The sequence below is a fragment of the Corvus moneduloides genome, chromosome 9 (genome assembly GCF_009650955.1).
Source record: "Corvus moneduloides isolate bCorMon1 chromosome 9, bCorMon1.pri, whole genome shotgun sequence".
Taxonomy (NCBI): domain Eukaryota; kingdom Metazoa; phylum Chordata; class Aves; order Passeriformes; family Corvidae; genus Corvus; species Corvus moneduloides.
Window position 1 is genome coordinate 25,941,574 of NC_045484.1, and position 22,018 is coordinate 25,963,591.

The following is a 22,018-nucleotide window of genomic DNA, read 5'->3' on the forward strand; positions in this document are numbered from 1 at the left end:
AAGAAATGAAGTAACATAAAAATGAACTGAATCTTTGTGCAGTTTCTAAATCATGCATTAGCAGTATTCAGTTATAAGAAACATTCACAATTACTTCCTATTTGAGCAGATCTACCCAGCATTCTCTTTTCATAATAACTATGTTGGTCTTTACACTTCTCAAGGGTACAGAAGACTTTCCTATGACTATTTTTGGTTATATTTTCAAAGACTAGTTAGGAATATCCTCTGAATCAAAACATCATCAAGCCACATCAATGCCACATAATTATCAATAGTTGTACAACAGTGTAGACCTTTCTCTACACCTGTGGAGAAATATTTGCACTGTAACCAGATCCAGTAGAACTATAAAACAGTAGATGCAAGTTTTTGGAGTATTAAGTAGTTTTTTGGGTTTTTTTCCAGAGAGCTAAAAAATCTAGGAAAATAACTGAAGTCCTGAATAGTGCAGCCTGGGTATGCCACAAATAAAAAAGCTGTGTAAGAGATGTCATTTCCTTGGGTATACAGAGCTCAAAGTGAAACACTTTTAGAAAAGCTGTTGTCTAATGTGGTGATACCTTATCATTTAATGGATTGATGCCCTTTTCCTGACTTGTTTGCAGCTAGACTTCTCAGTTTTTGAGAATATCAATACCTCTTCAAAAGTTGTAGAGGCTGTAAGTAGGAAGGATTTTCCATCATTCTGTCAAAATAAACAGAAGGAAAATATCCACCGCACCTAAAAGTACACCAACACTACTTTGGGTTGGAGAGAAGTATCCTGAGACCAGGACACTGGTTAGGGGCAGATAATTTAATATAAGACAGAGTGCTGTGAGAAAGTCAAACTTGTTTACAGGAAAACAAATAGTCTTACTTGAGCTTCATCTGGATTTCTGACAATGACATTTCGTATCTCCTCTGTTTAAAATAATTCATGTATTTTAGGGGTTGTCTGCACAGAGTGTATCACAGATCCTTTTCCTATGTGATAGCATGGCTCTAAAAACAAGAGGATTTGGACCAAACTAATAGACAGATGAAGCCAAACAAACAAATTGCTGCTATGTTAATTTCTGAAACAGATGGCTCTGATCCAACATTTGCTGGGAAACGCAATTCCTTGTCAATCTAACACAGAATGATGTCTATCCTTCTGTAATCCTGTATGTATAGCATAAAGGGAGGAATCTGGCTCAGGATACTCCACCCACAGCTAAATTTATACACAAAGAACTGAAAATCAAAGTGCATAAACAAGTACAAATTCTGCCGTCCTTACTGGAAATGGAGACTGGACCCTGTTTTGAAGTTTCAGGTACAGATCTTCAAAACGCCTGAGATGTTCAGCCTTTCCTCACTTTGCGGTAGAAATACCCTTGAAATTAATGCAAGTTGTATATACAGCTTGCAGCACTAAAGTAAACCAGGCAAGCTAGAAGCTTCTAATTCTTTTAGACTCCAGGTATTTTATTTAAATGTCTGAGATTCTGTTACTTTTAACCAAGCTACCTGAAACAAAAATAAGTCAGTAAAAACATAAATAATTACACACCCAGGTTCCTGACCAGGCCACAGCAGAGGCTGAGGCTATGGGTCTAACTCGCCTTCCTCAGACAGTTTTTGCTGCTGGTGAATCTTCATCTAAATTTAGCCTAATGTTAAGAATGACCTACACAGCAAGAAAATAAACTGTTTTAAAAAATATAGGACAAAGCTTATGTCTACGGAAAAGCTTCCCACAATGTTCTATTTGCGGCACACGATCATACATTTGTGTCACATCATCTTATCCTTTCCTTGAGCACTGATTGAAAAAGAGGCTTTTTAACCTACTCAAAATTCTTCCTCATACATCTTTATGGGAGAAGGTCACGACCCCAGTCAGAGACAAGGGGAAGCACTTGCATGGTGGAGATCATCACAAACCTCACCCTGCCCGCTACACTTCATTAATTTCCATTCCCACGTCGGGAACCACCCGGGAGGGAGCGGAGCTGTGCGGACGCTCCTGGGTGCATTACCCCGGTTCTTCCCTCCCCGCACCCCCGCGTGGGCCTCCGCGACCCACACGTGTGCCCTCTCCGCCGCCTGGCCTCGCCGCCGCACCCCGCACAGCTGCCGCCCATCCCGTGCGCCATAAGAGCCCTCCCCGCGCCGCACCCCGCGGGCTCTCGAGCACGGCCGGCGGAACGCGGCGGCCCCGCCGCCTCACGCCGCTCAACGCCCCGCCCGGCTGCGCGGGAGACCCCGTCGCGCCAGCGCCACGTGCGGCCGCGCGCTCCCTCCTCGTGGTCGCCCGGCGGCGGCGGAAGATGCGCGGCCGGAGCGCGGTGAGCGGCACCCCGGGTGGGGGGGGGGGAGCGGGGTGCAGGGGCCTTTCCGCGTTCTCCCTCTGCCTGTCGGTGAGCGCTCCCGGGGCGCGGAGATTAGACCCCCCCCCCTCCCTTTTCCTCCGGGGATTCAGGCGGTGAATCCACCCCCGGGGCGTCGAGTGCCGCCGGGAGCGGGGTCGCTCTTGGACTGGTCTGGGTGAGCCCTCCTGCGTCCATTCCGCTTCTAAAGAAGGGCTTTTTTTTTCTTTTTCTTTTTCTTTTTTTTTTTTAACACCAACAAAAAAAGAAAGTAATTTTCCACTGTGTTGCCAAAATTAGAGTTTTTAAAAGGAACATTTATCCACCGGAGACTTGCGGGGAGCGGGGCCGGGGCGCATCGCGAGTGTGACCCGGGGGATCCGCCGGGGCTTCTCCCCGCTGTTCGTACCTGGGCACTTCCAATGGCTTCTCCCGGTGTCCGCACCTGAGGGTGGCTTCTCCTTGTTTTCCTGTGTAACTCTGTGACGCGCGTGTGAGTTCCAGGCTCAGTCCCGTTTACTGCGATGAGCACAGTTAAGGTGTTTTTAATTAACGTCGTTACCCGTGACTGTGTAGTTTTAATTGCCTAATTGTTGCTCTGGAAGTTAGCGCTGGTTTTATGCCGATAGCATTATTTTTTTTGCCTGCAGCAGGCCGATGATATATGAAGTATTCCCAGGTATTATCCACTGGCGTGGTTAGAGTTTAAACTTCTGTTTATTTGTTATACCATATAAAAAAAAAATTTCATAAAGCAAATTCTATCAATGAACATGTGTGTTAAAGACTATATATTTCCCTAAATATTTTCTCTGAGTTCTTTTTCAGTGCAGTGGCATGTCTTGAGTAAGACTCATTGGTTGTGGAGGCTGGCTGGCAGTAAGGCTGCCCACGGTGATAAATCATGTTTTAAATTTCACCAAAGCAAGAGTAGGACAGCTCATATTGCATCACTTGCTCAATTTGTTTATTGGTTCTTAAGTAGGTCTCCCACTGGCTTCATTGGCAGGCCATTGTATCCAGTGGCACCCTCTGCGCTATTTAAGGCTTTTATTATCTCCCTGTATTAATAGAGGACCACTGAATACTATTTAACAGGTATATTGGAGGTTTAGTTTTGTGCCAGTACTTGGCCTTTTCTTATGAGAAGGGCCAGGGAAAGCAGTTGAGAATTCTTTTAATAAAAACAAAGCAGTAGTTCTCCCTGGTTTTTAATTCTAAAATTCCAGAACAATATTGGAAACCTTAAACAAGAAGGTTCTAGTGGTTGAGAAGCAGAGCCTGCAACACATTCAAAGCAAAAATGAAATTGATAGTTTAATTTTACTATCCACACTGAGTGACATCTGAAATAGTAAGGAAGCCTAAATGATGGAAAGTAAATTAGATTTTTAAATTAGGTAATGTTTGAAGATGTTGGAGTATTACTACATTTATTTCCTTGTTAATATTCTGAGATGTTTTAGGAAAAAGTAAGGAAAGATAAATCATACCAAAATAATTTAAATGACACTTTAAAAAAAATCAATTACAATGTTAGGCTTATTGCTATGCAGAGGAAGAAGGCTTTGCACAGAAATAAGCCTTTTACTTTAGTCCACCTATTGAACAGAAAAATGTAGACTAGGGAGAAAGTGTTTGTGTAGCTTTGGCAGTAGAGAGGCCTGGAAACAGTCTTGAGGAAATGGAGAGTCCATTCCATTTCAGTACTGCTGGTGAGTTACCTGGCACAGGCATGTGTGTTTTTATCTAAATTTTAAAAGAGTTTTGAAACACAGTTAATTTTTTTAGCTGTGTGCAGGAAGGACTTGTTATTTTTGTCTCAATATGGAGGAAACACCTCAAATTTAGAAGTTTAAAATTAATGACTTTCAGGGAAGATGTGCACTATGTCATTAGTTAAGACAAGACTGCTTTACCTGTTTACTGGTTTTGTGGAGGGGGAAAAAGCTGACACCCTACAGCCATAACAGCCTGAAAGCTACAGGCGGGATAGGAGCTGCCTGGAACTTTAAATGTGGAATGAGAAAGATGCTTCTGTGGGCAGCCAATTCTTCCTGGATAGTTTAAGGGTTCCCCTTTTAGTGTGTAGTGATACATCAGAATGGAATTTTAGGAGTCCACAGACTTCTCTTAAATGTAAGAGCGTATTTTAAAAAGTGGAATTTTGCTTTTGTGTGGGTGCAGAAGCTGGTTCCTAAGCTTGCTAATCACAAAGAGTTAACATGTATCTCAATGGAGTGTTGGGTATTTTGCCAGCACTCTAGGGGAGAGGCAGAAGTTGTTTAATTGCAAGTCATTTTGCTGTTTGCATTCTGGGCTGTAGGTGGGAATTCCTTTTTTATCCAGTTTTATTTTGCCTAGGTGTACTTGGGGTTTTTTTACAGCTGGGAGTCAGCAACTTTTTATTAATTTTCTGGAAATAGATGTGTAGTAAATAAGTTCTTAAATAACTCTAGGTTGTGTCAGCATTTTTCTTTGCTTGTTTCTATCAGCATTAACTGTTACTGTTCATATCAGCCTAGTAACAGTTTTGAAGAATGGCAAAAGTAATGAGAATGGATGTATTTTCATGAAAGGATAGTATATAAGAGGAAAGAAGTAAAACCTTAATATTGCCAGTTAGATTCCTATTATCTGTAACTGCTTTCTGGCCCTAAGGGAAGTTGATACCTTGAACAGTAAAATCTATGTGAAATAGCATCATATTCTTATACTGGTCTAGCTGCCTGGATAAAAGAAAAACATGTGGAGTGTAGCATTATTGATGTGGCAGTTTTATCAGGATCCATTTGAAGAAACTGCGGATTTGTTCAGGATGAGTGGGGAAAGTTTATAATAATTATAATTCTGGTCCTGCAAGAATGATGCTGTCTTAGGCTGAAAAGTGTCTCAAAGCTAATGACAAAACATGCATGCCATACAAAGTTAAATCTATGGTATTTTCTTCACTTTTGCTCAGTTTTTGAAGAAATTGATGGAAGAATCCTGCATTCAAACAACAGAGGAGTTCAAACAAGGTGTAGGATTAAAGAGCAAACTGAAAAATCATGACTAAACTCAGTAACAGTGGCAAAATAATTGTGGTCACTTCTAATTAGCCTGTTTACTTCACGGTACCAATTCAGATTTTTCTAAAAGTATATACGCTGGTGGTTTTTTTAATTAGCTCTCCTTGATTTTTCTTACATATCTTAATTAAAAGTTTGGTGCTAGTTGTTAATTATGATGTACTTGTTTAGCCTTTTGTTTAGTCTTTGTTCTGTTTATGAATGCTGCCTTCGAACAGCACTGCTCTTACTTAAACATCTTGCACGATAGTTTTCCTTGGGGGTTATGGAAATGATAATCAGCCTTATGCTTGCTCTGTTTCCAGGTGCCAGTAAGAGACTCTCTGGAAACGAGAGCTCAACAAACAGACATTTCATGTTCTGCTGTCACCTAGTCCAATTTGTCAAAGGTGGAATTTTAAAGTATTAGATTGCTTATCATTAGCCCAGTCTGCTAGGGGGATTTTCATGATTCTGCTTTGGTTGGACTTAAAAGTTCTGGTTTCAGTGACCTTCTTTGTTTTGTTTTGTGTGGAAAGAGGGTTGTAGTGGAGAGTCTAAAAGTGTTTTGTCCTTCTTGCAGTCTTTCTTATTTTGTCGGGTTTTTTTCCTCTCCAAACTCTGCAGCAAGTATAGCATAGAAGCACAGAAAACTCTTAACCTTTTGCAAAAGGAAACAGCATGTCAAATACTACAGTATATTACTGGATTCAGAAAGCAATTGACTTGTGAACCAGGCTTGGTGAACCATTTTATTCACAATGTCTTTTCATTACTTATTCAGATAATTGATGCAATGTTTGAAGTCCCTGAAGTGCACAGAAGCATCTGCAATTTCATTGACATACTAAACTATTTTAGAAAAAAAGTACTTCAGTATCCTCACAATAGACAAAATATGCAGCCTTTGTTTCCATAATGATTTAAAGTTAATGCATGGGAGGTTGGGTTTGGGATTTCCATAAATTAAGGGGTGTTCTCACCTTTCAACAGTTGGGTTTTTAGTACTGAAAAACAAGTGCAGCTTCTCTGTAGGTTTTGTATGGCTTCAGTAAAAAATAAGCATTCTGGTGCTTCCCCCTGGTTATAAAAACTACTAATAATAAATGATGGTATCTGTAAAACTCTAATACTTCTGCAGTCTAAGAACACATTGAACAGATGCCTCCTGTTGCCCTCCACTTCATTGTGTTTACTGGTGCTTCATGTGGCCTAGGTCATATTCTTGTTTTCGTGTTTCTGAGTGCTCCTACAGCCTCTTCCCTCTGAATGCAGTCAGCTGCTCCCTGATTTGGTTTACATGCTCTTAGTGTCTCCCTCGGGTTCTCTCCATTCACCCGTCTTTCACAACAGGCTCTGCAAGCTTTGTTAATCAGCTCATCCATTTGCATTAGAAGGTGGGTTTTTTTCCAGCACAAGAAAAATTGTTTTCACCCCTCACTGCTTGCTGTCATTCCTTAGTTTGGAGCTTCCTAGTTTATCAAATTTTTCAGTTGCTGTACTTAGAGATAGAGCTACACTTTTCTGTGGGGGGTTTTTGCATGTGTGTCCATCTATGTTATCTGGCCCCTTGCCTGCCTTTATGGAAAAAAAGCTTACTTTTTCTTCTTGATTGATTTCTTCCACTTGGTTCCTTTCATTTTCTTCAGTGACTAGTAGTTTTATCACTTCTGGGATTTCATGCACTATTTCCAACACAGTTGACTTTATTTGAACCATTGTCCTCCATATTTTCATGCAATGTATAGCTAAAGAGTCTTTGTGTACCTGAAGTCATTGCATCTTGCTGTTGTTAGTTTGCCTTCCCTTGTTTTTTAGGCCTTTTTCAGTCAGGCAGAGTCACTTGCTGTAAAACATCTATATGCCCATGTTTTCTTATGTCCAATATATAAACGGGATTTCCTGAGCTTCCCAACAATCATATCTATTATATATCCTTTTGTATTTAGTTTTTCTTGTGAATGCATAATTCCAAAAGTCTCTAAATGAGTGTTTTAATTTCTCAATTCAGGCATTTTTTACATTCTTGTCAGTTTGTTTAGTTGCAGTAGCCCATGTAAAGTCACCTTTTGCCAAGCTGTTGCTCACTGCTTATACAGAACCTCAAATTGTCAAAGGTATATAAAAATGGGTATTGTTTAAAAGAAATAACTTCTATTGAAGGAGCTTTCCTGTTGAGATGATGTGATACAAAGCTGGTCTCATACAGACTCTTGTATCCAGGTCTGTCATGTGCCAACAGTTTTAATTGTTGTTCCTCATTCAAGTACCTCTGGTTTTGAATAACTTCTGTTTTGTTTTGTTCCTAGTTTTTCAAGTCCTTTCTCTATCCTGCTTGTTTGTTGGTCATGTGTTCCCTGCTTAATAGATTTCTACCCCACTGGCAAGTCTTGAACAGATGGCAGAAAGGTGGAATTTTCAGAGATGCTAAACTACTGCTGGTTTTGCAAAATCAAACATTCAAAAAGGGTCTTAATTTGATCTCTTCCCTTCGAAGGGACAGCAGCAAAACTGGATGCTGAAGACTTAGAAAAGCATTGTTTCCACAGGACAAGGTTCCTGCTAGCAGCCTAAATGTGTGGGAGATTATTTCTGCCATGGCATGATGAGAAGAGATAAAGCACTTTGTATACATTTACTGGCATCCTAGGTAACATCTCATAATCCAGACAATTTACTTCTGGTTGACTTGCGATGCCTGTTGGTGTTCACAGTACCAACCTTTCTGCTAATGTACTCATTGCTGAATTCTGCTGCTCTAAAGAAAACATCAGCTTTAATTACATCTTGGAAGAGTCTTTCAAATCCCTCTCCGAGTTTCCTCTCACTCGGGGCTCCACTCTGTGGTTTGTACTGGGCTCACTGGAGCTCTTCTTGGGCTCTCCCAGCAGCAGACAGCACGCAATTGCACTGGGTTTGCTCTCTGCAGCTCTCCTTGGATGTGACAGCAGTCAGAGGGAGTTAATAAACACAATATATGAAAGCAGTGAAGGAATCAAAGATGAAAAGAGATTGGTAGAAAAGGAAAAAATGGTATCTCCTGAACTAAGTAGCACATTAAGCAGATTGGGTCTGAGTGGTTTGTTTTGCTTTTTTTCTGTCCTGAGGAAGAAGCATGATATTTGTTGGTCAGAAAAGCAGATTCTGGAAGAATGATGTGCCTAGAAAGGGAAGACTAAGCCTCAGCATGGTTAAAGATGGTTGCGTGTTTCACTCAGGGCTGGGATGTATCCTTACTGTCCTGTAGTCTCTCTGACCTGCATCAATTTCCTGTGTAGGTTGTTTCTGTAGGAGTCAGCTTAAGGATCTCAGACTTCTGTGCAGGTAAGAAGAAGCTCCAGGAATGTCCAGCAGGCAGCTTGTTGCAATATGAGATATAGAGGAAGGAGCAAGAAGCAACAAAGACTTCATATTTGGAATGCAGTTCTGTGTCATGCTGAGCACTTTCAGTCTATCAGATAATTTACACTGACTGAATAATGTCAGGAGATTTTACTGTTTCACATGATCTGTGAAGCCTCTCTTTCCCAGTAAGTCAGAGGCTTGTGATATCTAAAGAGGACTTATCCTGTTGTAATAGGACAGCCAAATTTCCCTCTTCACCAGTAGGACCTTAGGAAGAGAAGTGCCACTTTATATTTGCCACAGCTGGCAGAGTGACTGGAGAGGTGAGGAACTTCCTCTCCAGCCCAGATATCTTCCTCTGGCAGCAGTCAAGACAAACTGATGCCAGATTTCTCTCCTCTTGTCCTCTGCTGGTATGTGGGGGAAGATATTAAGGTCAGCCCCAGGCTCCATGTGCTGTGACAGCGTAGGTTGTTCCCTTTACACAGATGGTCTGGCTAATGAGAGTACATTGCTGAACAGTTCTGAATAAGGGTTATTAACACCCAGAACTAACTACACTTCATGGAACCACAGAGTTAAATCATCTGTAGTACTGGGATGCTCTGTGTGGTGCATGCACTCACTTTTTGGATCTGTGTGCCTCTCAGTGCATCTTAGCAGTCTTACCCTACAACTGTCTGATAAAAATCCCAACCCTATACCTGAGATACAGTACTGGAGATTAGAGATGGAGCTATGCAGCCTATTGTCTGTTTTTCCATCCACTTTCTCAATGGTAAAATAGTCTACTTAGAAAATGGAAGGCCAGAGTTTTGCCCTCTGTGCCCCAGCCCTGGGCTTAAATGGAGCACCTGGACTGGGGTGGTGGTGGAGGCTGCAGGTGGGGCCCATCAGGGCACTCAAGCCCAGGAGTACACCTGGCAGTGCCATGCTCCCAGCTCTTCTTCCTTGCCTGACTCCCTGAATCTCATGCTGCTCTCTGCAGGTCACTCTACTGGAAACCTGTTTGAAATCTTGCCAGGTTATGTTGCTTTTTGTAGTGTCGAACAACACATTTGGGATCCTCTTGTGGTATGGGAATGTCATTGGCTGATGTGCTTTTTTCCCTCCTTCCTGTTAACCTGTCAGCTCTGATGCTCAGCAGCTGCCCTTTCACAGAATGGGCTGAGTTTGTGGGCAGGATAGGAAAATGCTGAGGAGCAAATTTGGTACACTGGAGCATCTGGCCTGTTCATGTTAATCTGAATCTTAGAAGCAGTCTCTTCTGTAGAAATTGTGAGGGGTTTTTTTCTGGATTCTTAAATAGATGAATCAAGTAAAGCCTCCATTAAGCTTGATTGCAGTGTTTTTAAAATTATTTCTATCTGGGTCTTGTGGAAGCATTTGGAGCAAGATTTTACTGTGTACACTTACATGTTGTTTTTTTCCCAACATTCATTTTTAGTATCTGGTCTTATTTTGGTTTGCATAGTTGATGTGACTGTGAGATTTTTTTTTTTTCCTGCATTCATTACTTAAAAGCTTAAGAAATGTGCAATAGCATCTAGTTTTGACAGTTTTTTTAATAAATTACTGTTATGATCCTAATGATACAGAAGGAGAGGTTGGCTCTGCTTTCCACATGGAACAGCAAGTGATGAAATTCATGGAGTTCATTACTGGAGGAAATTCTGCATCTGTCAGCAACATGTGCAGAGCTGCAGTCTTAATCATGGCAGTGTTCATACCTGGTGCTGTGGGTACAGGCCCTGTGTATGGGAGGCTCTCTGATGGTGATGGCTGGAGTCTTGGACATATGAAGGCCTGGCTGATGCCAGTGGAAAGAGAAAAGAAAGCCTTTGTGTGTGTCAAGTCAACCAGGTTGCTGAGGATTGTTCTGTGCTAGTAGGAGTTTCCTAAGCATCAAAGTCTTTGTGCCTGTGTGGCACCTGAGCAGTGACAACAGCAGGAATGGATAAAGCCATGTCATCATCCTCCAGCCTGGGATGGTCTCCCAACCAGCTGAAGAGTGTGGCTTCCTGAACAGATGATAGCTCCTATATAATTGGCCTCATTCTGTGTTGACAGTCTTCCAGTTAAGAGTGAGGTCAGTGGGAGTAATTGGTTAATAGCATCATTGTGTCTTAAAGTTAAATAGCACCATTAACCTCAAAGGTCATGAGCTGAAATTTCCACTACCAAACCACAGAATTCTATGGTATGCACCTGTACTGCCCTGTTATTTTGGCAGAAAGCATAAAATTATGGAAGTAGTCTGGCAAAAGAGACAGCACAGATATGCTGTAGGGTTTTTTCCATTTGTTGCCAGCAGTTGAAATTCTCTGTCCAGTGTTCCACAGCGTCACTGATATCTGGCTTTCCTTTACCCACAGAAGCAGGACTTCTACCACAGCAGAATAAAACCTTACCCTTTATTTGACACCTTCTAAAAAAATACGTAATTTTTTGCACACTAGGTCTTTGTTGGTTATCTGTGCTCTCTTGGAACATTTTTAAAGTGAATTTTTTTAAGCATTGGGGCTATGGAAAATGTTAAAAATAGAGGACTGTTTTGTTTATTAGGTGAGTTTAAAGTTCCTTCATTGTACCATGTCAGAAGAACAATTAAGTTTTATCTGAGCAGAGCAGGGTGTCCCTAGGTGCAGGTTACAATGCATCCAGTGATAGTATTAAAAGAAAGATCGTTTGTTGCATTGGGGAATCCTTATAAAACATCAGGAAAACTGCCTGGAAGAATATAAATGTGTTCAGGCAATTGAGTGAAATATTCTTAAACTGCAGGGTGATGGCCTGTAGCTGGATAGGTTTTCAGAGCAGCTGTTTTGATGTGATTGTTGCTTTTCCCAACAGTCATAAATTGGATGTACTAGAACCCTTTTTTTTTCCTTAAGGCTTTGCTGTTTGGAGGTCCAGAATCAAAGCTTCTGTTATGAAAGCAAGATTATCTAGCCTAGAGTTCATGAAATAAACTTTGCTGGTTTTTCTTTCCTTTTGGTAAGTTGTTTATATGCTTCCAAAGATGTTAGGCTTTTTCCATGTACAGACCAATGTAGTCTTGCAGGATTTGCTTTGTGTTGCTGTTATGGGGGCCTTGGGTGTGGATTGTGCTAAACTTGCCTTGCTTGAATCACTACTCACTGAAGTACTTATTTGTACTTATGAACAGCTGTGCTGAGTTACATCAAGGATTGCACCGTGGTGTTAAGAGATCCCAGTGTGGCTGAACCTCACTTAGGTGAGGGTCAGCTGGAGACCATCTGCCTTGGTCACCTGGTAAAACCATGGTGGGATTGGTCTGACCAAAGGTGGACTTTCTACTTGAGTAAGACTCCTGTGGTGATCACTGGAGACCTCCTCAGTGTGTAGCCAGTGAAGAAGAGCATGATTTTTCTTCCTCTCAGATTTGTAGAGCAGGACAGATGAACTGTGCCTTGGAAGTGCCCATTTCCTGTAACTTCCTGTACAAAGGGGTCTGGAGAGAGTTGCTGCTCAGCAGATGGGTAACCTCGGGTGAGGTAAATTCATCCACGCTGGCCTAGGACTGGTAGAGCTCATCCTCTCACATACAACTTTTCTCCACAGACTGGAGAAACCACAAGCAGCCTGACTGTTGCCTCGCCTCCTTTACTTGTGTTGTTAAAAATCAGTCTGAAGTAGAAAACAAATCACCTGTGGCTGTGGAAGAGGCAGTTCAGCACAGAAGTGAACTCACTCTTGGGTGCCGACCTGCCAGCTTCTCCAACTGAGCTGCACCAATCCCTTGAAGCCCAAGCACCAAATATTTGTTGCTTGGTAATTGTAACCCAAAGTTATTTATTAGAAAGTTTAACCTTCAGAACACTTTTTATACCTACTAGCCTATTTTTAATTTTTTTTAAAGGAGAGTGTTAAAAATACCTGTTGTTCATATGCCCTTCTTTAAAGGAAGCTAAAAATCATCTGCTAAGACATGTCACACTTTTGCAAAGAAAAGTTTAAAGAAATCCATAAAGCCACATGAAAATCTGAGAATTGGGTAGGAAAACCAGAGGCATCCTGATCCCAAGAGACAAGCTCCAGGAATCCTAGAGGGCAAGAAGAGGTGCTGCAGATTATTTCTTTCAGTTGTCTTTCTTTAGCCCCTTCCTGCTTGTGTGTTAGTATGGAAAGTTTAATGTTGGCATTGCTCTTCTCTTAAATACTGCATCAGTTCTGGTTTTTATACCCATTACTCTCTCTGTATTTTACCTTGTTTTCCTTGCTATAAAATTGTCATTTCTGTAGTCTAAATTATACACTAAAGATTTGTGTGAGCCATATTAATGAGGGAACTGTTTATCCCTGAAATTTGGGTAGTGTATTTAGGCAGCTTACCTAACCTTTATTTCTTAAGGGGTAAAATAAAACAGATGTACACAGGAAGCTTCTTGAAAGTCCTGGCACTTGTACGTACAGGTGTAAGCTTTGGGGCATGAAGTAAGCCTGGTTTCTGTAGTAAAGCCATTTTAAACTTTTTCTCTGTTCCAGCATCCTTGGTTTGGGGATAGGTTGCACGAAAGGGTTTACTCAGAAATTACTGAGGGGTTTTTTTAATGTCTGAAATTGTAATACTTATTTACCTTCTGCCTGCTGCTACTAAAATACTCTGTGTAAGTGCCAGCTGCTCTAACAAGAAGTAATTGGCACAATTAATAGCTCTTGACACTTTTTATTGTCTTTATTCTCTTTTGTATCTTCCCTGGTTCTGCATCCTTCCTGTGTAATTGCAAGTTGCAGGAGACATAACCTTTCTGCATGCTGTTCACAGGTCTCCTTTGATTCCTCCTGTACCTCTTCTCTGATCCAGCCACCTCACACTCTTTCCCAGATCTCTTTCTGATCACTGTCTCAAAGCTTGGAGACATCAGCACATTAATCCCTTTTCAGGTTTTTATCTTTGTTCTTGTTATTGATATTATTTGGCCTGAGTGCAAGGTGTATAGCACACTGTATTACAGATGGGCTTAAAGCAAATCCATCAACTGTTCTAAAATTAGGCAATGCTGCTTGAAAGACCCTGTTGACATTTTTTATGAGGGTTTTTTTGCTTATACACAGGCACATTAAAAATGGCTGAACTCATGTAAATCTCTCTGGTTAGTCTGGAGTTCTTCAGTGTCTAGGTCCTTTCATTATTTACAAGTAAATACATTTTAAAAACGCAGTCATAAATCTTTGAAAACATCTTCATTTGTGCTCAGTTGAAACTTTGCTAACTGTATTATACAAAATTGACAGCAATGTAGAAATGTTTTAACTCTCCCTGTAGGTAGGATTGAGTCCTGCTTGTAGTGATAGGAAAGCAAGCTGTAGGATTTAGTATGTCTGTCAAATACCACTTTTAGTATCTCTGAATTTAAGAGGAGGAAAACAAAATCAGGGGACTGAAAGCATTAAAATCTGTATTCCAAAAGTAAAAAAAACTGGAAAGGGGAGAAGGAACTACTGATGTCTTACTGCTGCTAACATGTTTACCTGCAATGTACACTACCTCTTGCTTTTCAGTCTTGCAAGACTGACAGTGGTTTCTTTAAAATGTATTGAAAATTGGCCAGGCTGGACATCCTGTGACCGAGTGGATGCTCTGTGTTGCAGAGCAGCAGTTCAGAGCTGGGAGAGGAGTGTGGAGCCAAGGACATTGCGGGTCTTCAGACATGCTGGGAAGGTGCTGAATCATCGTCTCCAAACCCTTCTTGCCCTGTAGCAGAGCTGCTGGCCCCTTTCCCTGGCTGGCCTGTGCCCTGACAGTCACAGGAAACCTTTGCTGAGGTTATCCACTGCCACACATGCATGCCTAAATCTGAGCGGCTGCCCAGCTTCCAGTTGGGGAATTGATGTGGTTCCTATCACTACTAAGGCTTCTCTCACCATCAGAGCTATTTACATCTATTCATTTTGTTACCTCTGTGCTCTGCTGTGCCCTGGAGAGTTTTGTTCCAGTCTCCTGGTGCTCAAACATAAGTATCCACAGTGGGGTTTGCAAATACACACATCTTCGGAAAATTGGCATGTGATACTTAGAGCAGCTATGCAGCATCCAAATTACACATCTCATAAGGCATGAAAAAGAAAGTGGGCAAGCAACATTAAATAGCATATTTGTGCAAAAGCAGCTGAAGTGTGATTTCTGTGGGAACTGTGACTACTTGCCTAAGCTTTGTGCATCTAAATTCCTCATTTAGGATTGTAAGTGTATAGGAAGGTTTTCTGTCTTGTTTTGCATCTAGTGTCTAGCTCTTTAAGGAGCTAGATCTCTAACTACTCCTGGTTTGTTGTTTTTTTTTTTTCTTCTCTCTTTTCTGGGTTCAGATCCAAAAGGTGGTAGTTTTTCCAGGTAGGTGTGTGTTGTATTTCATCTCCTCAGCATAAGGAGGAATTTCATTGCACCACACAGTACGTTGCATCGGCAGCAGAGCTTGTACAGCTTGTCGGTGGGTTCCACAGCAGGGGCAGGACAGGAGGCAGGGACAGGTTCCTGTGTTTCTGAGGAGATCATCAAATAAAAGAAACTAATAAAAGCTCCAGACTTTGTCAGTTATCTTTTTCACCTACTGTTTTCTCAGAAATTGTATGGTGTTTCTTTTTTATATGGCTAGTGCTCAGTTATCATGACTTACAAATTTTGCGGTGAAACCTTAAAAATTTGACTCTTCTTTTTGTCAAATACATTAATTCCCTAACCTTTAAGAGCCTGAAAAAAATGTTTTCAATGTCATGGAAGGTTAGTCTCAATCACCTGCTACTGCTTCATTTCCACAGGGCAGTTGGTAAGGTTTTTATTTTGCTGGTTGTTTTTTAAATTACTCAGTAGCTAAACAAATTAAGTTATGTATGTATACACTTAATTGTAAGCTGTTCTAGTAACAGTGGAAAACAGCCTTATTGTATAAGTAAATATAAGTAAATAAAACCTATTTAGCCATTGTTTATCCCTCTAGCCCCCCAGTCCCTGCTACCTCATGCACACATGTACAGCAAAGGGCAGTCAGCTTATTTGGGTTGACCTCTTTTTTTTTTTTTTTTTTTTTTTTTTTTTTTTTTTTTTGCTTCTCTTCACTGAAATCTGACTTTGGGTTAGATGCCATGCACAATTCAGCTCTAGCTTTCCCACCTGAGTTTGTGACTGTCAGCATCACATGAATTAAATGTTTAGCTTTTCAGTTTCTTGTAATTTCATGGATGGTTTTTTAAAGTAGTTAATTTCTTCTCTCTGTGTATATTTATAAGGCGTTTGCACACCTTCATGTTCCCATTTTCTCCTAGTGCTTTTTTTTAGTTAGTCATGCCATGCATTTGCATGGGGTTATAGGTGGTGGAGGGTATTTTAAATTATTATGAGATGTTCTGATGAAAAGACTGTGTGAGCTCAGTGTTGCTGAAGACAGTGTTGATGTGGTATCTTGAACTGGAGGCTGTTTCCGCAGAGGTTCTTGAATTACTGCATAGGACAAACCCGGGTGCTTGCATTGTGTAATGTCCTTTCCCTGCCTGTTATCTTTATTAAATCATTTTGTACATGAGATCCATCTCTTGCTTTCACATGCCTCTCCTTGGTTCCTTATCCACCTGCACCCTCCCATCTGTCAAACAACAAAATAACTCTTTGATAAAAATTAAATATTAATTTTATGATAGGATTGTCTTGGAAAAGAGCAACACTGTTCCAGGGATGTTTAGTTCACCAGAACAGTAGAAAATGGGGTGATGGAAAATGCCAGGTTGTAGTTCACAGGCAGCAGCATTTAAATGGTTTGCTATAATCATATTAGGGTAGAATTAAATTGAGTTCTTTATTTTGTGCTGCAGTGGAATAGGACTGTTACTGATCATTTTCTCCTCCCTCTTGCTTTGATGATTAGTGTGAAAACTCAAGCAGCAAAAATTACGGGAGTTCTGCAGCAGTGCACGGAGACAGTGGTGTGAGGAGATCTGACTTGGAGTGTTGTGTCCTTGCACATGAGAGCTCTGCTGCTTCCCTAATAGACTGAAAATGAGACCACTGCTGCTTTATAAGAGGTCTGTTCCAGCCACATTGCTCTACAGCTTGGCAGATGGTGGCATGTGAATGGTTTCATATTGATTGGATGGATTTGCCTCGGGGTAATAAGAGTGTGGGTCCTTAAAGATGTAATTCTAGATATTTTTTATTTTTATTTGGAAAAAAAATCCAACAGAAATGTGCATTTGTAAAACACTTCTCTTTACATGAGTGGAGTGTGTGCTAATAAAAGCACTGAATTTACGTGGAAATAAAAAGTCCTTAAATAGATTATCACAAAGACCAAAAAGCCAAGAATACTTATTTACTAAGTGATTACGTTTTTACATTAGAAGAAAGTGACACTTTTAATTAGTGTTCAAGGCATATGGTGAATGAGAAAATAAGCTTATTTCATGCAAACAGAAATCAATGCAAATAACCTTTCTCATATAAAAAAGGATGACTTGAAACTCAATACATATTCAAGGAGGTTAAGTCATTACTGCATCACTTTAATATTAGTTAAAGGCCAGCAAAGAAAATCACTACTCTGCATATACTTACTCAGCATGGATTGCTATAAGTGAAAGAAATAGGTGATGGTGCTTTGTAGGTGGTAAATCTAAAGAAGCCCTTGTCCATCTAATGCATTTATTCTTTAACCTCAGTAAATAACCCTTTTCAGTTCTGCTTTAGCACAGGTAGTTGCCAGAGATGCCCTACTCCTCCAGCAATTCATCCCAGCTGGTAAAGACATTTCATGATGCTCTTTGTTTATTGTTCATTCTCACACCTCTGCTTTGTGCTTTCAGTCTTGGGAATGTTGTTTGTAAATCCTTCGGTATGAAATGACTTTTCAAATGTTTTCGTACAGCACCTAACACAAAGATCCCAATCTCATTCAAGCCTCTGGGTGTTGCTGTAGAGTGTTGAGTGAATTGGTCTTTTTTATAGTAATGGAAGTATTTCTTGAGGTATTTGACCTTAAATAAAGTGGAGAAAAAAATACTTAAACAGCTTGCAGATGTGATGGAATAAGGGACAGTTTGATACCTTGGAAGACTTAGGTGCTATTGAACACTGGATCCTTTCTGTGTATTTTGGTCTTGTGCTCTGAAGCGTGCAACAGTGGTTTCATAAATGAATTTAAGCCACAATAAGTCATAGCAGTATCTTATCAAGTTGTCTTCAATTTGCTTGAAGGTACAGTTTATATTTTCTAGCAGAATTATTTACAGGCTGGATTTTGTGTTTCCATGAAAGAGCTCCTCTCATGGTCAACTTATTGCTGATTTTGGTTCTTCTGTAGTACAAACCATTTAGTTGGGTGTGTTTTCCCTTTTAATTAAACTTTGTTCTCAAAACTGCTTGGATTTTACCACTTTTGCTGAATGAAAAGCTCCTGTGTAAATTTAAGGTCCCTTTAAAAAAAAAAAAAAATCTGTGTTAAAAGCTAAGCGATTTTAGGGTTTTGTGTGTGGGCTCGATTCTGGGGAGGAAAGGGCATAAAACAGTGACAATTTTTTTTCCTCCTGCTTGATAAGTGTAGGGGGGATTTATGCTGTATATCACAACCAGCAGCTATTCCAAGAAAAATCTTTAAGATGGTTACTTGGATCTGTGTACACTGCCCACCTGGTGGTTATGGAGTGAACTGTTACTTTAAAGAATAGTTTAAACAACAGCCATGTTTGGGGCAGGCTAATCTTGCAAAGAGAGCAGTACATATAACAGGAGTCTACAGTGTGATAAGGGGAAAATTCAGCTCACTGACTAGATGTTTTAATGTGCGAACTCTAGGGAAATAACATATTGACTATTCTGTTGTGCGCAAGAAAATTGAAGAACCCTTTGCAGACAGAGGGCTTGCAAAGGATTCTTTCTGTTTCTCTTAACCAAAATCTGTGGCAAGATGTTTGAAATCAGCAGGACGCTTAATGCTGCTTTGTTAAATAATGAGGTAATATTTTGTCACTTTTTCTGGGCAGCATCTGTTTTTTTTCTCCTTTTTCATATGTTGGTGAAGGATTCAGTTTAATCTTATGCAAGTAAGATATTTTTTTTTAAAAAAAAAGAAATCATTCTTCAATTTATTATTTTTTTCCTTTTGATTCTTTTGGAGAATTGGGTTGTCTTTTATTTGTGGTTTCAATCGGCTGCTGTTGCCTAGGACATTATGCCACGTAAGGCTTCTAAACTGCACAGAGTAGGTAGTTATTAACGCTGAATTGGCTTCTGGTATAGTCCATCTGGGCTCTGTATGAGAGAGCTTGCTAGCGGCTACTGATGCTAAGATACCCGCAACCTTTGGGATGTATGCGTGGTGGAGAGGGGCTCAGTGATATGAGATCACTTCTTTTAAGGGAAACTGTCATTAATGAGTCAAGAAACTGCTCATTTATGGTAAGGAGAGGGGGGGGGGGGGGCTGGGAAACAATCCTGTGATTTCATTTTGATATTGGATTAGCTGTTTAAGACAAGTTTCTTTTTGTGGGGATGGAAGATTGCACTAAAAATATGCTTTGCTCAGGGGCTTGCTGGCTGATGCTGGAGAGACTGTGTAGAGAATCTGATGCTTTACAAATGTCACCACCGTGATGCGGTGGTCAGTCCCTTTCCCTGAAAGATAAATGGTACTATTGGAAACACGAGAATAAGGTTGACTTTTTCAACAATAGGATTCTGCCTTTGTCTTTCCAGAGAGAGGCCTCTGAGGATGTTTGAGCATTTGTTTTAGTGTTTCTCAGAAAGGCTGTGTGTGTGGGGTGCTTTTTGGGAAAGTGGTCAGTGTGCAGAGTACCTGGATTTATAGACGGATAAGATTAGCTAATTTTTTGGAGGAGCAGCGTGCGATTATTGTTTCAGAAAAATGGCTGAATCTTGATATGCATAACGAATTTATAGTAACAAAGTAAGCTGAAGTTGAAAAGACTTAAAAATAATTTCTGGGTGCCTTCTCTGGTGTTATTAACCCCTGAAGAGACCTTAAGTAAAAAATTTGCATTACAAATCTAACTTTAATATTTGATGTATATTTGCACAAGAATGTATGGTAATATACTAGCTGCTGTAGCATTTTGGTGCCTGTGTGTGTTCAGTCTAAGGGGTCACCTAAATTTGAGTTAGGAAATGCATCTTACAGGCTAGTTTAATCTGTGCTAGTTTTTACTAAGCTACAAATGTGCTCAGTAAGATGCGTGGTAAGAGAAATCCTCTGCAGGCTTTCACATTGTTCCTATTTTAATTGAATTCAGTGATCATTCCACAAATAGATTGTATGATGTTTTTTTAAATGTGATTTTTCTCCTTGCTTGGTTTGTGTACAGCTAGATTCTATGAGCTTTAGTACATTTCATATGTTTTATTGGTATGTTTAGTCTCTGTGTGTGTTTGAGTGTGTCCACAATGTAAAAAAATTTAAAATGTATTGAATGTCAGTCCCAAGCTTAGCAGTGTGGAGGGAATATTTATACTTAAAAATGAAACTCGTAGAAAAATTGTTTTGTTTACATATTTTTAAAATGGTTTTGGTGGTTTGTAGTCAGGTTTTCTTTCTCTGGGAAAGAGCTAAGTGAACCTACAATGTGGCCCATCCTTGCTTTCTCGGTTTTCAGCTCTTACATTTAAAAATGCTTGCAATGATACTGATTTTTTCTTTTTTTTAAGAAAAACATATTTAGTTGTTGAAATGAATCTGTGGATGGTAAAACTAAATGATCCTACGTGTATTAATAGAGTAATTCTCGGTTGCTTTAGTTGAGATAAATGTAAATTCAAGGTTTGTTGCAATTAGAGTGCCATGCCTTTTTACTTTGGACAAAACATGCTTTAGAATAACTCTCAAGTAAGAGAAAGAAATGAATGCTTCCTAACTTGTGAGAATTCTTAATAAACTTGCTGTGGTTGGAAGGGAGTAAAATATTGCTGTTTGGAAGTGAAGTTTTGTTAGTTTGTCAGTGGCAGCGAGCAGAGGATTAATGAGTGTGCATTGTTAAGCATGTTTCTCTAAGGCTGAAAAAGAAAATTCTTTAAAATGCCCAAAGTTTGCTGTTGTTTTATTTCCTGTAGAGCTGAAGAATAATGAAGCAAGGTGGCAAAATAATTCTGAAATATTACTGTCATTCGGGGGGAGTGCCCGATAAAGAGGTGTCTCCTGTGCCTTAGATATTGTCAAGTGGCAGCAATATCAAATCCACCCCTTTAAAAATACGTATTTTTAAAAACTTCACCGGGCAGAAGGAAGGAGAAATGGGTTGATTATTAAAATCAATAGTACCTGAAAATAAATGCAGCTTTAAATGCACGTCAAAGTGCTTTTGTTGTGCCTTTAAGCCTAGAGGCAGATCATTAAATATGCATTTCTCCGGAAAGCAACTGTCGAAAAAGATAAGGTGGTTAAAATACGCCGGACCTGGGAGCGGGGCGCGCAGGAGGTAAGGAGATGTAGGCACTGGAGCATGGCCGAGGTACGGCACCGCCGGGCCCAGGGGTGGGAACAGGGGGAACCAAGAAAAAAAAAAAAAAAAAAGAAAAAAAAAAAAAAAATACGGGGCTGCGTGTTGTTTCTTCAACCGGGCCTTAATTACTAGACACAAGCAGCAGTTCAGAAATCTGGTCTCTGTTGTTGTAGAGGTCACCGCATCATTAACATTGTCAATCTGGCAGCGGCTAATTTCAATAGCACCTGATGTCGCAACGCCTCCCCCCACACACACCACACACACCCTCCCTCCCCCCCCGCCCCCCCCGCGCGCGCGGCTCGCTCGGCCAATCAGCGCGCGGCGCCGCTGACAGATGGTCCCATAAATGGCGGTAAAGGGGGGACGGCGGCCGCCAGTCGCAGCAGGGCCCGCGCCGCTCCGCGCGCTCCGCTCCGCGCGTCCCGCCCCGCGCTGCTCCGCCCGCCGCCGGCGCCGCCGCCGCCCTCCCGCCGCAGCACCACACTGAGACAACGAGATAATATACTTAGCTATTATTATTATTATTATTTATTATTCTTATTATTGCTGCCGCTATTATTATTATTATTATTGATAATAATTTCTCGCTGCACAAACGTCTAGCAGTGTGCTTTGTGGATCTTCCAAAAAAAAAAAGAGAGAAAAAAAAATAATAAAATAATTCCCTGAAACCTTAGCAAAACCGTTAGAAGAGTTGAAGCCTTTCAAGACACCCAATATTTGCCATTAAGAATGGTTATGGTAGGTATTAGTAGATTTAAAATCTGATCGTAGCGGGTTTATTAGAGGTAGATATAGAAGCTAACATACAGATTTTTCCCC

General features: G+C 40.5%; 1 protein-coding gene across 7 annotated transcripts in view; it reads left to right on the forward strand.

Moving 5' to 3' along the window:
- The window catches only part of ELAVL4 (ELAV like RNA binding protein 4), a 100,341-nt gene that overhangs the window by 16,617 nt on the left and 61,706 nt on the right, over positions 1–22,018 (forward strand). Inside the window, exon 1 of one of the 7 annotated variants that reach the window (XM_032118204.1) lies at positions 2,286–2,318. The exons of 2 other annotated variants lie outside the window; for them this stretch is intronic. In XM_032118204.1, coding sequence (XP_031974095.1) covers positions 2,301–2,318 — 18 coding nt within the window. In that variant the 5' untranslated portion in view covers positions 2,286–2,300. Of the gene's footprint in view, positions 1–2,285; positions 2,319–18,552; positions 18,697–19,007; positions 19,140–21,147; positions 21,170–21,663; positions 21,938–22,018 lie in introns of those variants that run through there. 4 more of the 7 variants (XM_032118202.1, XM_032118201.1, XM_032118207.1 and 1 more) reach the window with 4 other exon arrangements.